The sequence below is a fragment of the Gobio gobio genome (genome assembly GCF_949357685.1).
Source record: "Gobio gobio genome assembly, chromosome: 18".
NCBI lineage: Eukaryota > Metazoa > Chordata > Actinopteri > Cypriniformes > Gobionidae > Gobio > Gobio gobio.
This window is the reverse complement of record NC_137111.1, coordinates 20,857,350-20,878,536: the sequence shown is the minus strand read 5'-3', so window position 1 is coordinate 20,878,536 and position 21,187 is coordinate 20,857,350. Positions and strand designations below refer to the sequence as shown.

General features: G+C 37.8%; 1 protein-coding gene across 1 annotated transcript in view; it reads right to left on the bottom strand.

The window, feature by feature from the left end:
* LOC307141793 (protein eyes shut homolog) overlaps positions 1 to 21,187 on the bottom strand; it is a gene marked incomplete at its 5' end in the record, with an annotated part of 116,746 nt that overhangs the window by 40,141 nt on the left and 55,418 nt on the right. Inside the window, 3 exons of the mRNA XM_079842247.1 lie at positions 41 to 171; positions 6,009 to 6,229; positions 7,645 to 7,753. Coding sequence (XP_079698373.1) covers positions 41 to 171; positions 6,009 to 6,229; positions 7,645 to 7,753 — 461 coding nt within the window. The remainder of the gene's footprint in view (positions 1 to 40; positions 172 to 6,008; positions 6,230 to 7,644; positions 7,754 to 21,187) is intronic.

Genomic DNA, 21,187 nt, shown 5'->3' with positions numbered 1-21,187 from the left:
CCTTCAAATTTAAGGTAGTAATCAAGGTGAGACCTTTTACCAGAAGCAGGATACTTTCCGTGATTAGTGCCATATACGATCCTCTTGGATTTTTGTCTCCAGGAGTTCTCTCTGCACAGAAGATTCTTCAAGATGTTTGCAGGGAAGGGGTTGGGTGGGGTAGTGTTATACCTATCACATATGTAGGGAGACGGATATCTCCATGGCTTGGAGAAATTTGAGACAAAAAAGACAAAAAATGATTTGAGACACTCAATCATATGCTACTTCTGAAAACTCAAACATCTTTACCCCCTGGTTTGTTTCAGAGGGAAGACTTATATGTGCGACTTGTTTTTGGAGGAGATGGATAAAGGAATACCTACCTCAGCTACAGGAACGGCGGAAATGGCTTGTAAAGGGAAGACATTTTCAAGAGGGAGATGTTTTACTAAGCTTAATACTGGGCCTGTGATGGGCACAGAATCAGAATTTTGTTTGATTCCATCCAGACGGAGAATATCAAACATGGTTGTTATTTTGAGATGATTTTAGAATACATTGTTTTCATTCATCATGCATCTGCTAGCATCAAAGCACATGTTGTGTTTAGAATGACTTGAGTCTGAAAGTGTGTGATCCTCAGTCATTTAGAATGCCCATTTTTTTTCTCTCTAACAATTTAGAAAGTCGTACGATGCCTAGTTCTGATTTTAAGTTATGAAGTGTATTCCAGCCTTTACTCGTTATTCCAAACAAAGGTCCTCCATGGATTCTGTATTGCAATATTCTTTTCTGCTTATGTATATAACGAATGAATCAGGTTTGTACACAACAAGGGTAAATGGCACCTTACCTCTGTGTTTGAAAATGTTTAGATTTAAGTTCAGAGCCAGTTCTCTGTAGTCCTTCAGGAAAACTGATGCTATATCACTATACAAACTTTTAATACAAATAATGGCTTGTGCGGTGACTGCGATATATGTAAACTTACTAAGATCCGTTGCCATGATTTTTGGAATGACTAATCGCAAGAGTATGTTTAGAAAATACATTAGAAAATCTGTAATGGAAACCAGGCTAATGATGTTCAGGATCTGTTGTGCACCAAATCCTCCATCTTTCCTTACCATCGTCACGTGATAAGTGAAATCTGACTCCTGCGGCAGTGTGTTGTGTCTGCAGCTTGTGCTGTATGGAGCAGAGCAGATGCGTTCAGTTTATAATTGTAGCATCCATTGCCCAACTGAACTAAATGTTTTTAATTTCTATAAAAAAGCAAAACGACAGTGCTGATTTTCAAAAGATTTTCCACCAATGTTGACAGTTGCTGATTTGAAATGGACTGGGAATCGTTTTTGAATCAGATCATGACTCACTGAATCAAACAGAATCTTGACAAGCCTAAAGATTCCCACCCTAATCAAAAAATGCTTTTAACATATAAGTAAATATAAAACTCTTTAGGTCTGGGCAGTTTGGCAAACTTCTGTACGGAAAGTCTCATGAATAAGCTTAATCTTTCCAGCCAAAAAAAAACAAACAAACAAAAAACCCTGAATCAAGATAAATTGTTTACCAGTTATGTTCTCAAGGATCTAGAAGTTGCTGGATTTTATCAGATACATTGTTCACTTCCTGAGGTATATACCCAGAAAAGTATGCCAGTATCTAAATCTAATATTCCCATGCAGAGCGATATTGTTCGATGGCCTTATATAAATCACATACACTTGCCCTCAATTGAAGCAGGAGTTTAACTTGATTGGAACAAATGTACTTTTACTTGATTGGAACAAATGTACTAGAGGCACTGGAGCCATGGTAGTTTGTTCACAGTCAAAAGAATGGACCATATGAGGTAAAAAACATACTTGGATGGAAAAGGAATGGAAAAGAATGGAACTTTCACCTCACGTGACTGTAAACAGGATTCCTGTCTCGAAATTGGATGAGCTTTGGAAACAACAGTTTAAGACTGATTTCCCTGAAAATGCCCTGGACGAACTGGTAGGGATGTCTAAAGAAGATAATCAGTTCATGGATCTTTTGATTCAGTCTGTAAAACTGATAGATGGTCATTACTGCATTGGTTTGCCGGTCAAGAATAAAGATGTGGTCCTTCCAAACAACAAAATAGTTGCAGAACAGCTGGCACTAAACCTGCAAAGGAAATTCAGGAAAGACTCTGCCTTTAAGGCATATTACTGTATACAGCTTTCATGGAAGATGTAATTTCCAAAGGATATGCGGAAAATGTACCTGTAAAGGAACTTGAGAGGCATGATGGTCGTGTGTGGTATATACCTCGTCGTAGGGTTTACCATTCGAAAAAGAAAAAGATCAGGGTTGTTTTTGAATGTAGTGCCTCATTTCATATCATTGAATGGACAACTACTTCACTTACCTTAAAAGCAATTTAATATGTGTTCTTATAGGATTCAGAATGGAGTCTGTTGCCTTAATGACTGACATTGAATCTATGTTCCATCAGGTGAAGGTTCCTGCAGAAGATTCTGATCTTTTAAGGTTTCTATGGTAGTCAAAAAGGCGACTTGAGAAAATAATTTAAGGAATTCAGGATAGTTGTACATCTATTCAAAGCTTTTTCATACCCAAGTCGGGGATGTTCTAATTATTCACTTAGGAAATGTGCATAGGTCTATGAAGATTTGATTAATTGCAGGACATAAGAGGTCACCGGAATCACTTCTATGTGGGTGATTGTCTTACTTCTGTGCCCACAGAATCTGATGCTATTCAACTACACAAGGAACTCCATGTAATTTTGCTAAAGGTGGATTCCATTTGACCAAATTAATTCCATACCAGAAGAAGACCGGGTGAAAGAAGTAATGGACCTTGACTTGAACCATTATGTACTTCCGATGGAAAAAGTACTAAGTGTGCCGAATCTGACACCTTCAAATTTAAGGTAGTAATCAAGGTGAGACCTTTTACCAGAAGCAGGATACTTTCCGTGATTAGTGCCATATACGATCCTCTTGGATTTTTGTCTCCAGGAGTTCTCTCTGCAAAGAAGATTCTTCAAGATGTTTGCAGGGAAGGGGTTGGGTGGGGTAGTGTTATACCTATCACATATGTAGGGAGACGGATATCTCCATGGCTTGGAGAAATTTGAGACAAAAAAGAAGTTTGAATCCTTAAGAGTTTGGAGAAGTCACGTCAGTTACATAATTTCTTGGATGCCAGTGTGAAAGGCTTTGTTGCTAACAGAGTGTTTGAGATCTTGAGAAAATCCAACACAACCTAATGGAGATATACAAATTCTACCAGCTATCCTGCTGACTTTGCCTCAAGAGGGCTAAAGTTAGATATTTTACTTAAGGAGCAGATGTGGACATTTGGCCCTCCCTTTCTTACTAGATAACAGGAAGAGTGCCCAATTGATTTGGCAAAGAGTTTGGTTCAAGAGCCAGAAATCAAGCAAAAAGCTGTGGTTAACACTACTGGTGGAGAGGAATTTATATATATTTGCAAAGAGGTGAAGTCAAGCGGAGCAGTCCTCTGTATAGTCTTAATCCAATACTTAAGGCAGGTGTTATAAGAATGTATGTACAGCTGGATAATGCAGTCATGCCTGAAGAATCGAAGCACCCAATAATACTGGCAAAGGATCTGCATACAGTATTTCTGAGCTACTTTTCACAATCAGGTCAGACACAGCAGACGAAATTACATGTTGGCTAGGCTACGTCAACGATATTGGATACCAGGAGCAAATTCAGCCATACATTTTGTCCAGATGTGTAATCTACAACCAATTTCAAGGAATAGCAGGTTCCCAGCAGATTAGAGCAAGTAGAGTCTCACCAGATAAACCACCATTTACTCAAGTTTGAGTTGATTGTTTCGGCCCTTTTGAGATCAAATGTGGATGAAGCACTGTGAATCGATATGGAGTCATTTTTACCTGTTTGTCTATAAGAGCCATATACATAGGTGTGGTTGCATCATGAGATACGGATTCTTTCATTCACACATTTATAACACGACGTGATCAAGTATCAGAATTAAATTCAAATAATGGAACCCACCTTGTTGGAGCCAAACAAGAATTGAGAGAAGCCATAAATAACTGTAACCATGATAAGATCAATGATGTTCTAATCCAGAAGAGTATCCAATGGATATTTTATCCTCCAACAGGATCTCATCACAGAGGCGTTTGGGAGAGGATGATTCGATCAGTGAGGAAGATTATGGATTTAATCTTGTGCAGAGTTTAGATGAAAAGGGTCTTCATATGCTTTTGTGGTGGAGTCAATTATCAATGGCCGTCCTACATCCAGATCATCTATGGATCCCAAGGATCTAGAGACTCTAACACTCAATCATATGCTACTTCTGAAAACTCAAACATCTTTACCCCCTGGTTTGTTTCAGAGGGAAGACTTATATGTGCGACTTGTTTTTGGAGGAGATGGATAAAGGAATACCTACCTCAGCTACAGGAACGGCGGAAATGGCTTGTAAAGGGAAGACATTTTCAAGAGGGAGATGTTGTACTAAGCTTAATACTGGGCCTGTGATGGGCACAGAATCAGAATTTTGTTTGATTCCATCCAGACGGAGAATATCAAACATGGTTGTTATTTTGAGATGATTTTAGAATACATTGTTTTCATTCATCATGCATCTGCTAGCATCAAAGCACATGTTGTGTTTAGAATGACTTGAGTCTGAAAGTGTGTGATCCTCAGTCATTTAGAATGCCCATTTTTTTTCTCTCTAACAATTTAGAAAGTCGTACGATGCCTAGTTCTGATTTTAAGTTATGAAGTGTATTCCAGCCTTTACTCGTTATTCCAAACAAAGGTCCTCCATGGATTCTGTATTGCAATATTCTTTTCTGCTTATGTATATAACGAATGAATCAGGTTTGTACACAACAAGGGTAAATGGCACCTTACCTCTGTGTTTGGAAATGTTTAGATTTAAGTTCAGAGCCAGTTCTCTGTAGTCCTTCAGGAAAACTGATGCTATATCACTATACAAACTTTTAATACAAATAATGGCTTGTGCGGTGACTGCGATATATGTAAACTTACTAAGATCCGTTGCCATGATTTTTGGAATGACTAATCGCAAGAGTATGTTTAGAAAATACATTAGAAAATCTGTAATGGAAACCAGGCTAATGATGTTCAGGATCTGTTGTGCACCAAATCCTCCATCTTTCCTTACCATCGTCACGTGATAAGTGAAATCTGACTCCTGCGGCAGTGTGTTGTGTCTGCAGCTTGTGCTGTAAGGAGCAGAGCAGATGCGTTCAGTTTATAATTGTAGCATCCATTGCCCAACTGAACTAAATGTTTTTAATTTCTATAAAAAAGCAAAACGACAGTGCTGATTTTCAAAAGATTTTCCACCAATGTTGACAGTTGCTGATTTGAAATGGACTGGGAATCGTTTTTGAATCAGATCATGACTCACTGAATCAAACAGAATCTTGACAAGCCTAAAGATTCCCACCCTAATCAAAAAATGCTTTTAACATATAAGTAAATATAAAACTCAAATAATGTGCAATTATAAACTTCTGGTTGAAGGCAACACAAAAACGCTGCCTTTGGTTTAACAAAAAGCACATTCACACATCACTCCCGTCCCTGCAATCAGGCCTCTGATTACCGCTATTTAAAACTCAAGTGAGCATCTTCACAGCATCCGCATATCATTGACAATATTTACAAACTCTGTGCCCTGGCAAAAACACAAAATTTAGTAGAAAATTGCATGTATGCCAAATATTGAAATTTAAGAGATGCTTGTGAAAGAATGCTGATTGATGACTATGACATCTGCGCGTACAGTGAGGAACTCCTCAGGTCACATTGTCTACAACTCACCAGTCCTTTATTGAGACACATCCAATTACATTCATTTTCTTCTGAATATTGTTTTAGCAGACACATTGAAAATACTATTTGCAGAATGTAGCCATTGAAAATAGAGATGGTTCTATCTCCAATGGAGTTTCAAAAGAGAAGGAAGTGAAATCATACCTGATACAGGTCCCTCCATTGCGGCAGGGTTGGTGCTGGCAGACTGTGGCATCACAGTTTTGAATATTTTGGCCTCTGATTGCTTCCCCCACCACATGCAGCTCTTTGGAGCCCATCTGCAGTTCACGTATGCAGCCGATGAATCCAGAGACATTCCCACTGTTGTGGTGCTGCTCTGAGAGGGATGGAACGCCACCAAGAAACAAGGGGCCGAACACCACCTGAGTGTTGAGAGGAAGAAATGTGACATATGTTAACAATAATGTTGACAATAATAATGTTAGATTAGCCTGTGCTTGAAAGTGCACTGTAAATACATTTCGAAGTATTAAATAAAACAAAGGTCACTGAAGTATGTTGTCTTGAAATTTTTTACGTTAAATTCAATGCGAAATTATCACCACTAGTTTAAGGTCCAATTCTCACTATTAACTATTTGTGTATTAGCACGCATATTACTAGAATATAGGCTGTTTATTAGTACTTATATGGCACATTAATGTCTTATTCTGCATGACCATATTCTACATTCCTTAATCCTACCCAATACCCAAACTTAACAACTACCTTACTAACTATTAATAGGCAGTAATTAGGAGTTTATGAGGGCAAAAGTACTAGTTAACAGTTAATTAACAGTGAGAATTGGACCTAAACTAAAGTGTGATCATGCGATACACTAGCAATTTCTAATTTTTTTTAAAAGTAACCAAATACCTTTTCATTTGTTTCATTGTTCAAAGGTTCTCAAATATTTTTTTTGAAAGAAGTCTCTTATGCTCACCAAGGCTGAATTTACTTTAAAAAATGCAGTAAACAGTGATATTGTGAAATCTTTAAAATTTTAATTAAATGTTTTTGTAAAGGAGAAGAAAAAAACGAAGACCTTTTTTGCTTATTTTTCTCTCTCCTTAACAACTGCCTCACAACCCCTTAACAAGCGCATTTATACATATTTAAGTGTTTTCAAAGCACACAAGGCCTATATAGCTTTCCAACAACACTTCAAACTGTCAGTGTATTAAAACAACACAAAGCCTATATAACCTTCAGACATAAAGCTAACCTTATACTTTCAAACAAGGCTTTTCAAATACAACATTCAAAGTTGTCATCTTGGCCATTTTACAGACATTTCGACAAACAATGGCTCTTAATAAAGCCTGGAGTCTTTTTTTATGTTTATACAGCTCTATAAATGGATTTGTGAGGCCATTATATTCTGATTAAGTCTGTTGAAGGTGTCTGATTATTGCAGCACATCTATCTCTGAGGTTCTCATCAATTAGGACGCAAACATGAACCAATTAAATGATCAAACTTCTTTTTTTTTGTAACAAATATCATTACACCAGCTCTCAAAAAGACTGAAGTGTCTTCTTTACAAAAATAATGGCATAATAACCTACCTGACTGCACATAAACCATCCATCCATCCGACATGTCTGTCTGTCATTATTTATTTTCATTTATAATTTGTGATAAAAAAAACAAAAGAAAATCGCTATTTATATTGCAATCTTTTTCAAAGTGGTTAAAATGACAGTGGAATGGTAAAAGTAAATCAGATAATTCATAGATAAAATATAGACTGACACGGTCATTGAAATGATTGAATGCATAGAAGCAGGTTTACCTCTGACACAGGCTCATCCATGTATATCTGCTGCCGATTAGTAGTTCCATTAGCAACAGCTATTTCAATGATACAGAGCCGGCCATTGTCACGAGATGGCAATGCATATCTAAAAGAGAGAGACAGAGAAGAGGGAATACAGATCAAGAATGAGAGAGTAAGACAGAAACAGGGCTTGGGAGGGAGTTAGGAGAATCTCATTAGATCATGCAGCATTCACAATAAATCCATTTAAGCATAAAAACTACACAAATTGGTGAGGGGAGTTCTGGGCTGCTACTAAGCCATTCCACAGGAAAAAAATAATAATCTCAAACTCCTTCACACACAGTGAAAATATTCATTTTCCAGGCATGTGTTCTGTATCCATCCTTTCCTATTTTACAGCTCTAGCAATATATTTTCTCAATCATCTCAAAATGTCAAAAAAACTGCTCCTCCCTGCTCACAGGCTGAAAAAGAATCCATTTCAGGGACCTAACGCAACAGTAAACGCTGCTGAATGTTTCAGCAATCTCCCCCACAAAGCTTTCAACTGTGGCTTGACGTGATCCAACTGTTATTCAACAAAACCATCACCATCCTCACAGAAAAATACATGTAATTGGCATCCGTACGCAAAAGTCATGGATTTTCTCGCTGTCAAATCAGCTCTTTCAGGCACTTGAAAAACTTGAGACTTGCTTATTCGAGCATCAGCTTTTGATTTCAGTCCATGTTGGGTTCAGGGCAAGGGGGGGGGGGGGTCCCCTCTCCTTTAATGACCAGATGCGAGCAATCAGGGCGATTGCCCTCATGCTAATTTGAAACAGCCTTGCAGGACACCTCCCTGAAGGCAATCAAAGCCCTACAACTTCAGGTAGCACTAATTACAACACTGGGGAAGTTATGAGAGTCGCTCTGCATACAGATTGACAAATTAATGCCCGATTGGGACTACGAGAAGGAAATTCAATGTGACTGACAGCCCGGCGCTGAACCGGTACTGCTGATGAATCCTGAACATAAGGACATGAGCTGATTCGATTGTTCGCCAAGGCTCCTGCAACGACTTTAATATTCTGATATTAGTCCAAGTAGCGGGATGTTATGAGGTACTAATTATTTTAATCATGGCTCGATAATCACTTTAGGTGCATTGGACAGCTGTTTGCATTTATAGAGACTTCTCATCAGGTTCAGTGTGTCCTATATGATATGATGATTTCAGCATTGGTAGTTAATGCAGGCGTATGCAGTAACATTCGCATATTTTAAAGAGGCCATATTATGCCCTTTTACAAAGTCTTGATTTTGTTTTTGGGGTTTGCTAGAATAGGTTTTCATGCTTGACTGTTAAAAAACACACATTGTTTTCCACATATTTAAAATGTTTGCAGCATCCCTCTTCCCAGTCTGTTAGTAATGCTCTGTTTCCTGTCTCTGTTAAGTCCCTCCTTCCGAAAAGCTCAGTGTGCTCTGATTGGTCGACCGGACCAATGTGATGTGATTGGTCGGCCGCTTCGAGTGCTTTTTGTAAGTCCTTTACACCACAGACTGAACAAAATTAAGCATTGTTTGGTAATTGGTTGATATAAATTGGTATTATCTATTTGTGTACTTAAATTTAACAGCTGACAGTTGATTGGTTGATTGTAATCCATTACATACCTTTCTATCAAAGTTATCTGACATTATCAAGATGAATTTGTTCTGACACACTTTAACTCTGAGGTCTTGTCATCATCATTTTCTAAAATATAGCGAAAAAACTGATAATGTGAGAAAATATTGAAGGTGTCTGAATCAATTTTTGTTTGACTGATATATTATACATACAACAGAAGACACCATAACATTGTATTGTCCATACAACACTCAAACAATTATTTTATGATGCTGTTCACTTTATTTAAGCAATTCATCTTGATTTAACACAATTATATCCGGTTTCTGGTTCAAATGTAATTGATTCATGTTAAACTGACTTAAAATAGTTACTCTTTGACATAACTTGATGTTTTCATTTTGAAATAACATGTTTCAATCAAGTAACCCAATTAAACAAGACTTTCACTTCCCATCATGCTTTGCAAAGGGGCGGAATTCGGAGAGTAAATGTTTAAATAAAGTGCTAGTTGATGCATTTTTAACAAGATGAGAAAATGGAGAGACTTTTTAATGCTTCATGTTTTGTTATGTTGGTATTTAAAAGTTTTTGTTATGTTAGTGTTTTTGGAGGTTACCATTGTGGTGAAGTGTAGAGCATGTGCTTGGGGTGAGGCCTTGCTAATAACATTTAAAGTTGTTTTAATAATATCTACTAATAATAACTACTTTGGGCATGCCATGGATGTAGCAAAACCAAATAGCCAATAAGACCTAGTAAAAGGTTTAGTACATGTTGTAAAAAATAGTATTTCACTAAATAAAAATAATCAATTAAACTGGATTACTTGTTTTGGTTTGTTTTTTATATTAATTTTAGAATAATTATATTGAATAGTTTTTGACAAAATTAAGAATGTTAACCTGATTTAACTAAATGGCATTGAATTAACCTTATGTAAAAAAACTTAAGTTTACTGAAATAAACTATTTTAGTTAAATTCAACATAACCCAATTGACCTATCGGTAAGCCCCACCCCCCTTAGTTACTGTTGCTAACTCGGACAAACAAACAGAGTTGCTATATCTTACAATGACAGCCGTCAGTGTGATAACCTTATCCCAAGATGTTTTTGGACACAGAATGTAGCGTATATCCAGTCCGAATGATGGCCAGACTTTTCTGATGGTTTATCAAGTTTATTATGTTCTTTTTCACTCCAAAAAAATCATCGTAAGAGCTGAACAAACAAAGCATAAGAAGTGCGCACTAACGTCTCATACACAAACTATCTCTCTCCGTTGCATTACCATTAACATACACAGCAAATTACACAAAACACTCATACAACTAACAGTAAACAAACATATACACAGACCGTGTGCCTTTTCGAGGGTGCAGCTAATAACTGGTAAACTTTGTATGATCTACAAAACAACAACAGTGCGAGCTCTCCCTTTCACCACCCGTCGACTATAATACCCATCAAAATAGGAGTCCTCCTTAGTAGGACTGATAATGATAAAATTCTCCGGGAAAAAAGGCATTTGGGGGGTAAAATATGTGTTATTTTGGCAGGGCTGGTAGCTAAAAATCGCATTCCTGGGTCTGTATATCACATAATTGGGGTCGCTTCAAACCGCGGACATGGCAACACAGTGCAGTTGAGTTCTGTTGACATTTGACAACTAACGTTATGCGTCGCTTCGTTGCTCTGATTGGTTGTAGGTCTATCCAATTGAGGTCTTTCCTGGTTCGGTTGAAATACGCCCCATAATCACAACCCAACGGAGCAGTATCAGACTCATATTCTGACTAGAATTGAGTATGACGACGTCAGGCTACCATCAAACCGATGAGAGCTTCGGATTTTCCAATGCATCTCTATGGCGGTGACACGTAAAGATGTCCGAGTTCCGGTCCCGGCGCAACTGATACTCAACTGCTATTGGCTCATCTGCGTTCGAGGGGAGGGGCTTACTGATAGGTCAATTACGTGGAACCTGTTGACAAAAAAATTAAGTAAAACCCATGTATCATTTTTTTGAGTGAACAGAAGACACATTCACTTAAAAATAAAGGTTCCAAGCAGGGTTTTCACATCAATGCCATGGAATAACACCAAAGAACCTTTTAGTGAGCAGTTCTTAAAAGAATAATTTTTTTCTTTACACAAAGAACATTTTAAGAATCAAAATAACCTTTTTTCCACTGTAAAGAACATTTTGTCCAAAGGAAAGGTTCCATGGATGTTAAAGGTTTTGCATGGAACCATTGATTCCAATAAAGACCGTTTATTTTTAAGTGTTGGCTCAACCAAAAAGTTTTTTTAAACAATCTTTTAATGGCATGTTATTTCCAAGCAATATTATGGGCAATTGTGTTCAAAACTAAACTCTTTCCCAGCTCACTGTGTTACTGTTTTCTTCTCTAGATACAGCATTTAAATGGCACCCACTGAGATCTACAGGGGTTTGTCCCTTTAAAGCATTAAATCAAATGAACCACAGGCAACAAAGAGAGAGAGAAAAGCAGATTTCACAAACACTCACACTGCAATTACGCGGGACAATACAAATATGATGTTAAAACGATTTAAATGTCACTTTATAAAGTGTGGCAGATGACACAATCTTAAATGGCTACATGCTACCAAATGGCAAAGACAGCTTATATTTCTCTAGGCTCATATTAAAAAGATCTAAAGGAACAACTAGTGCAGTGCTGTGGCTGAGCATGTCTGTGATGATCTAACTGGGCACTGGTGTCATTCTTTCTGATGAGCTCTTGTGGACACGTGGATACAGTCCTGAGGGAACAGAATGAGCACACTGGTTATTTACAGAGAGAGAAAGGGCACCATTCCGTCATGTGGGAGTCTCAGTCAGATCTTATTATCGGTTTACTTTAATGCAAAACATTTATTTCTCACAAAGTATATACACTACTATTCAAAAGTTTTGTGTTGGTAAAACATGTATAGCCTATATGTTCACCAAAGCTGCATTTATTTGATCAAAAATACAGTAAAAACAGTAATATTGTTAGAATACTATTACAATTTATAAAAAAAAAATAAGTTTTCTATTTTAATATTGTAAAATGTAATTCCTGATTATTCCTTAATTATTAGCATCATTACTCTAGTCTTCAGTGTATATCCTTCAGAAATAATTCTAATATGCTGATTTGCTGCTAAAGCTTCAAGTCTTTCTTTACTGTCACTTTTGATCATTTTAAAGGGATGGCAACATGCTTGAGCTTCTGTTTACCACAACTGATGTGTGATTTGAATGTTTATATGTGAATAAAAGCCTACATTCAATCTGTTCATCATACAAAGCGATCAAGTTCTTCAAAAAATGTGGACTAAACCGCTCAATTCATATGGATTAGTTTTACGATCTCTTTATTAACTTTTTGAAGTGTCAAAGTGGTAGTTGCATAGCTGTCAATGGAGGGACAGAAATTGCTCAGATTTCATAAAAAAGATCTTAATTTATGTTCTGAAGAAAATCTTATGGGTTTGGAACAACATGAGAGTAATTAATGACATAATTTTAATTTTTGGGTGAACTATTTATGAGGAAAAACAAAACAAAAACACCATAAACATCATATGTTTTACAATAATCCCCCCCCCCCCCCTCACTACTGCTAAGAAAACATTAGAAAACTATTTTTTGAATAAATATATACAATTAAATGGTATACACAATGTGCATATATATATATTTTTATTTTTCAAAAAATAAACTAAATTACTGTTCTGGGAAATACTAATGACTCACTTTGCACTCAAGGGGATATGCAAATTGTAAGACGGAACAAAACAACAAACAGAGCAAGGAAAACAGGACCGGAAGCAACCATTACATCTACAACAACTGACAAAGCAACAAGACAAACACAAGGGCTGTATGCTACATATACACAGGGGCAAACAAGCTTAACAAGATAACAAGTTATCAAGACACACCTGGGTAAGACAATCAAGGGGAAAATCTAAGGACTACAACATGGCACTCAAGACAGGAAGTAACACAAAAGTCCAGGGGCAAACAATAAAAGAATTACATTCCACCAGCGATAACAAATAGTAAGTAGCAAATCAAGTATTTTGATATGTTCTGTCCAAATTTCCTCATGGTGGTCATTTAAAAAACCATGAACAAACTTATTATAACTGGGCAGAAATACATTTAGCATGAAATGACATGAATAAACTGTGAATCTTGATACGAGTGATCATAATTCAAAGAAAATAATGTGACACGGGCAGTCAAAACTGAGAGGAAATTATGTATTTCTGAGTCTACCAGCAATGTACACTAGCACAGCTTAGACCTTTTTGCATGTGTGTCACCTTGCCTGACACCAGCCGTGTGTCAGGGATAAAAATATGCCTCATCAAAATTTTATAACACAAAATAAACACCATTTTCTTCTTCTTGTCATTTAGTTATTCTGTTAAATGACAGTTAAATCAAAATTGACCACCACTATGACAGGGTGTTGTGGGTGGTTGCCATGCATTGTCATGCAGTTGCTAAGGTGGTTTTTGTTCTATGGTTTTGGTTCCTCCACCTATGGACCCTTTTCACAGACTGTGATGATGCTTTTTATCGGTCATCAACATCGTAAATACTGCAAAGTTTTTTATATTTAATAAAAAAAAGATATATATATGTACATTTATAACACTATACTTTGTATTATATTATCTTTACATCAAATTACAAGAAACTAACACTGCTGCAAGGGCTTTTCTAACACAGTGGCTGTGGGAGTGACGGTAAAAAATTGACATCTTTCTCTCTTCTTACTGCCATTATTAACCCCTCTCTATTTTCCCCCTCTTTTTTTTAAACAGTATGAACAGTATGAAACAGTATAAATTATGGAGTTTTTCTTTTGCTATTTGAGCAAATGGGAACACAAAAAATATATTTAATGTAGTCCGCTATAGAAGTTCGCCCAACTATGATGACTTCCGCTTCTGAGAAACCCGTAAATGTGAAAAGGGTCTATAGAGTGCAACATCCGGGTTCCAGAAATAAAAACTCCATAGGGAATTATTATTATTATTTTTTTTACGATAACTTATAAACCTGTAAGGACAGCCTTGTTGTGAGCCCCGAGGTTGTTAATCCATTGTATTTGCTTCTGTAGATTATTTCATTATTTTTTAAAATAATCATGTTAACACGTGTGAAAAACTACATTACCCATAATGCTGTACATAAAATTACACCAATCAGAGAGTTGAAAAAAGCAACACATGCTCCGCCTACTCCCATGAAGCACTGGGAATGGCATAATCGAGTTGATCTCTCTCTATATAAATATATATATATATATACACAGGGCCAATTTTTCACTCACCGGCCTCACACATTCAGAACTTCTGCTAGTCAAAAAAAAACAAAACAAAGAAAAAGAAAATGAAAAAAGAAAAAACAAAACCAGATTAACTATGTCACAGCTTATAAAGGCCTATATATATTTATTTATTTTAAAATTTGAATTTCATACATTCATTTCTTATTCAAACAAAGTCCTGTAATCCAGCCATCTCCTCCCTTCCTCTTTCATCCTCATCACCAAAAATGTAGGTGGACAGAACAAAACAGTACAAAGAACATCAAGCAACGCGCAGAACAAAATATCTTCTCACCTCACTCAGCGTTTATATATATATATATAAAATTTACTTTTGTAAATTGTAGTTTTATATTCTCAATTTTAATTCGATTATGCTGTTTGCAAAGCTTCATGGGATTAAGTACACAGTATTGTACCTTTGTATTTTTGTCGGATTTTCAAATACTTTTTTGCTTCAAATCGAAGTTTGTAGTGTTGTGATTCACCTCATAGATGGTTTAGTTCATGCCGTATAACTCTTTAACGAAGAATTTTTTTAAATCCGTATAGGACAAATGAATTGACAAAATATTTCCGGAACCAGCGCCGCTAAAAAAGGCGGTGGGCGCTGTTGCACTTTATACAGATAAAAAGCCTTATTTAAAAAAAAAACCTGTGGCTTCCTTTATCTTTATATTTGACTAAAATCATTGGATCACAGGGTTTACATTGGCTCGCTCAGACCTGATGCAACATTGTGACATCACACACACACACAAGTGCTGCCGTTCAACAACTATGAAATCTAAGAGCTGAATATAATTGCAGTTCATGCCACAGTTCACTAATGGATGCTGGGAGAAGTGAAGCAGAGCCTCTATTGCTCCAACTACAAAATATGTATATAAAGTACTGGCAACAGATGGCAGTAAAACATCATGAAGCTGCAGCCCTGCAACACACACAACACACACACACACACACACACACACACACACACACACACACACACACACACACACACACACACACACACACACACACACACACACACACACACACACACACACACACACACACACACACACACACACACACACACACACACACACACACACACACACACACACACACACACACACACACACACACACACACACACACACACACACACACACACACACACACACACACACACACACACACACACACACACACACTCTTTATTAGTGTACATGAAAACAAAGCCAGAAATTAGAGAGGACTTTTAGTTCAAGCCACATTGCAAGTCCAACATGAACAGCAATAATAACAATCAGCCATATGATGGGTGATAATCTCAGCACATAGAAACACCATCAACGCAATTCTCTGTTGGCCCATGGATAATGTACAGATAAATATATGTTCATGCTGATTAATTCATGCTGTTAAACATTGCATTCATTCATGCATCCACTTCAACCTGTTTTTACTGCTCCTCATCCGAATGAGAGCCATTAAGAGTCACACAATTGCTGCCACACATTGATCATTTTTATCACATTGTCCAACACATATCAATAGCTCAAAGTGACTGTGTCATCATAAGCAACCTAAGATGAATGTAGAATTGAAGAGCTTTGTTCCCACACGCATGCTTTTTGAGAGCCACGCTGACACAAAGGCCGGTGGCAGATAACATGCTTCCCTTGATCACCCCCACCGAGGGAGCCGATAGAGACAGGCGCAGTCCCACAGACACACTCAACCAGCTGCACTGGCTTTCTTGCATTAACGTGTCAACCCATTTTTTTGCATAACAAGCTCACTCGAATGGCTTCAGTTATTTTGGGCAGCTTCTGTTCTTAGTCATGTCTCCAGCTGATCTTCCAGACCCAAATTACAGGCGCGCCCTACGGCTTTGAGACGCTTCTCCAGATGAGGAGTCTGACTACTTTCCTGATTAAAAATAACAATGCTTACAGCCTGCCAGGCACAAATATTACTCTCAGAAAGCTGGTATATTTTCAAAGCATGCATGAGATGAACATTTGAGGAGCAGCTGTATTGAAAATATGGTGATTACAGTGAGAAGACTTTAAAATTCTCCATTTGTTCCAATTCCCAATAGTTCCTGCGAAATTGACTTCAATGGGTATTTGGCCATATTAAGTATCAGTATTTATCAACAATAAATACATACACATATATACATATATACAGTCTTGCTCAAAAGTTTACACACCCTTTGCATAATCTGTGAATAATTTTAACAAAATAGGTGGGATCATACAAAATGCATGTTATTTTTATTTAGTACTGTCCTGAATAAGATATTTTACATATTTGTCCACAAGACAAAAAATTGCTAAATTTATAAAAATGACCCAAAAGTTTATGTCCCCTTTATTCTTAATACTACGTCGTTCCCTGGATGATCCTGTTTTTTTGTTTTGTGACGGTTATTCCTGAGTCCCTTGTTTGTCGCGAACAGATAAACTGCCCAATTTTCATTAGAAAAATCCACCAGGTCCTGCAAATTCTTAAGTTTTCCAGCATCTTTTGCATATTTGAACCCTTTCCAGCAGGGACTGTATGATTTTGAAATCCATCTTTTCTCACTGAGGACAATTAAGGGACTCAAACACAACTATTAAAAAGGTTCAAACATTCACTGATGCTCCAGAAGGAAACACGATGCATTAAGTTACATCCAGAGTCGGGGGTGAAAACTTTTGAACAAGATGAAGATGTCCAATTCGTCATATCTTCGGAAGAAACAGAAGACACTTACATGTTTCCCGGAAGACAAATTAAGTACAATTTACCTTGATCTTCAAATAAAAAAATGTTTCACCCCTGGCTCTTAATGCATTGTGCATTTTTTAAGAAGTCCCTCAATTGTCCTGCTCAATTGGATTGAGATCTGGGAAATTTGGAGGCCAAGTCAACACCTCAAACACGTTGTTGTGCTCCTCAAACATTCCTGAACCATTTTTGCTTTGTGGCAGAGCGCATTATCCCACCAGGGAACACCGTTTCCATGAAAGGGCGTACATGGTCTGCAACAATGCTTAGGTAGGTGGTACGTGTCAAAGTAACATCCACATGGATGGCAGGACCCATGGTTAAAGCATCACACTGCCTCCCCCGGCTTGCCTTCTTCCCATAGTGCATCCTGGTGCCATGTGTTCCCCAGGTAAGCGTCGTACATGCAGCCGGCCATCCACGTGATGTAAAAGAAAACGTGATTCATCAGACTAGGCCACCTTCTTCCATTGCTCCGTTGTCCAGTTCTGATGCTCACATGCCCACTCTTGGTGCTTTCGGCCGTGGACATGGGTCAGTATGGGCACCTTGACTGGTCTGCGGCTATGTAGCCCCATATGCAACAAACTGCAATGCACTGTGTATTCTGACACCTTTCTATCAGAACCAGCATTAACTTCTTGAGCAATTTGAGCTACAGTAGCTCGTCTGTTTGATCTGACCACACGGGCCAGCCGTCGCTCCCCACGTGCATCAATGAGCCTTGGCCGCCCATGACCCTGTCGCTGGTTCACCACTGTTCCTTCCTTTGACCACTTTTGATAGATAGTGACCACTGCAGATCGGGAACACCCCACAAGAGCTGCAGTTTTGGAGATGCTCGGACCCAGTCGTCTAGCCATCACAATTTGGCCCTTGTCAAACTCGCTAAAATCCTTACGCTCTCACATTTTTCCTGCTTCTAACACATCAACTTTGAGGACAAAATGTTCACTTGCTGCCTAATATATCCCACCCACTAACAGGTGCCGTGATGAAGAGATAATCAGTGTTATTCAATTCACCTGTCATAATGTTATGCTTGATCGGTGTATGATCCCTTTTTTTTGTTAAAATTATTCACATTTTCACAGATTCTGCAATGGGTGTGTAACCTTTTGGGCAAGACTTTATATATGAAGTGGAACCCTACAGATAGATGTGCAGGAAGCAGTGTACACTTGTGTACGGACCGCATGAATTAAAGCATATTCTCTTCCAAGAAAATGGAGCAAAAATACTGATGACTCACCTTGCACTACACAGAATCCCCTTATAATGTTGTTCCTCCTGATGCCACCTGCAACTGTCTAGCAAGTAGGTTCACAGCAGCTTCAATATTCTGTTTGAGTACATGTTCTTGTCTGTGTTGTTGACGTATTTCATTTTCAGAGGGTCTTAAATGTAATAACATAAGCAAAGTAAAAACCAAATTCAACAGAATATAAAGCACCAACATGGGGTCTCAGCAGTTGCCGGGAAATAAATAGGAAAAGAAGCAAAAATATCTGCAGATCTAATGCATTGATCCACAGAGCAGCCACATTAAGAATTCTTCCTTTTTTCAGGAGAAAACAGCAGTAGTCCCCAGGAATAAATGGCACACATTTAAATAATAATATATGCTAGGGACTGAAAAGTTCATGTGTAATAAAGAATAGGACACAGTGCTGTGTAATGCAGCGGCTCACGCTAGTTGACCTTTGGCTTTCTGTGAACAGAAATGACTCACAGCAGACTTGGTTGAAAGCCAATCACAGCAGAAGCATCTGACAATATATGCAGATATACATAGAAATATGAACACTGGCAACAGACTTGGAAGAACTCACAGGGTAAACAATATGTCACCACCGCAAGCTTTTAACCTTATTTAACCTGTCTGCTGCGCAGACCAGTATTACATAGATTAAAGCTAACTCAACATCGAAAAGCCTCCAGCAATACATATGCAAGATCAACAGACCACATTAAACGGATAATCTTACATGCAGTGTACAGAGTATGTCGACTGCTAATAGTATGTGTTCAAAAAAAGCCAGCAGCACCGTATACTGCTTATTTGCTGTATATCTATCAGAAACAAGACAAAAAATGAAAGACTCCAGCAGGCAGAAACGAGAAGAGGAGGGCCGGACTGCTCAGAAACAACACAGTCAAACTGCGTTCACAAAGTATGAATTAATAAGATCAACGTATGAATAAAAGATTGTTCTTCAAGTGAATTGAATACATCAAACATTCACAACAGAATGTTATTCCCAGAAATGGGAGAGAGGGAGAATGAGGTGTAAGTTTCAGGCTTCTTTAAAACTCGGATGCGTGCTTTGATGTCTGAAATCTAGATCAGCAGTTTAGGAAGACTGATCAAAAAGTTTGGACTAAAGTATTTCTTCCGTCGTTTCTTGAAGCGATGCAGCGGTGGTACATTGCGCAGTCGACCCATCCACTTGTCACTTGATATGAATTTATGTGAGCTGAGTAAGATCAGATAAGATAGAAATGTATTGATCCCTGAGGGGAAATTTGCTTGTCACAGTGGCACAGTGTCACGCAGAACACAACTGTGCATCATGGGCCAGTAAACACAAAAGGGCAAGACAGAACAAAACAAAATGAACACCATAATAGAGTGATTCACTTGCAATACCTCTAAAAAAAAAACATGCACACATAATACACACCATATAGGCTGTTGGCGGCACAGAAGTGGCTAACAGCAGTTATTTTTGATTGTTATAGCTTTAAGTGAAGATGCTGTTAAAAATATACAGTCCACATTTATTATCCGCTGGACTGTTAAGGCCATTACATACATCATTTTATTCTCGCAGCCCTGGTTTGGGAGTTCTCGCAGCTTGTTCTCGACACATCATCTGAGCAGAACTTTTTTTCTTGTGGGTCTCTGAGAACTATTGTGTGATTGGTCAGAAATGTAAAGTGGGCGGGGTTAATGTGGAGAAATGGAAATGTTTAGCACCTGCTTTTTGCGTGAAGTATGGAATGTCCTGGCCAGAACGAACTTTGTTCTTGTTCTTTCCACCTCGAGAAAACAAACAAAATTATTTGCTCTTGCGGAGTATGTACCAAGCTTTATTTCTTTTTAACAACCCCCCCCCCCCCCCCTCCCCACACACACACACACAACTAGTGGTGTAATGTAACGAAGTAATAATACTTTGTTACAGTACTTGAGTATTTTTTGGGAGAATCTGTACTTTACTTGAGTTTTTATAGTTCTGTCAACTTTTACTTTTACTCCACTACATATCCTATATAAAATGTATACTTTACTCCGATACATTTCCCCAAAGCATCTTTGTTACTTACTACAAAATAATTTCGGAAGACTGTAAGCAAACGTGCAAACAAGTGCTTGTGCAACCGCGGCTGATTTCATTTTCCTTGCGTCCGTTGCTATAGTGACTGACACGTGAGGCGGCGCGCTGCACAGAGCGGGACACTCTTAAACCGATTTAAAACATAGACAACAAAATGGTATGTTATACACCACAGTACATGTTTTCCTATCACTATAAAGTAATGAATCTGTTGACTAGATGTTGTATTAATGCCTTCGAGGCTAAGAGGATGCTAACATTAGTACCTCAAGCTGTTAAAACAATGTGACAAAAACACGCAAGTCTGACCCAAATATTTAATGTCACGTTTGTTACCATCTATTTGCATTATTTTATATCCATCTGGACATTTTTATGCAGTCGTTATGCATCGAAGTGGCATATTTGAAGCTAGTGATTAGAAATCAAACTGTATCCTCATGCAGCCGACAGAAACAT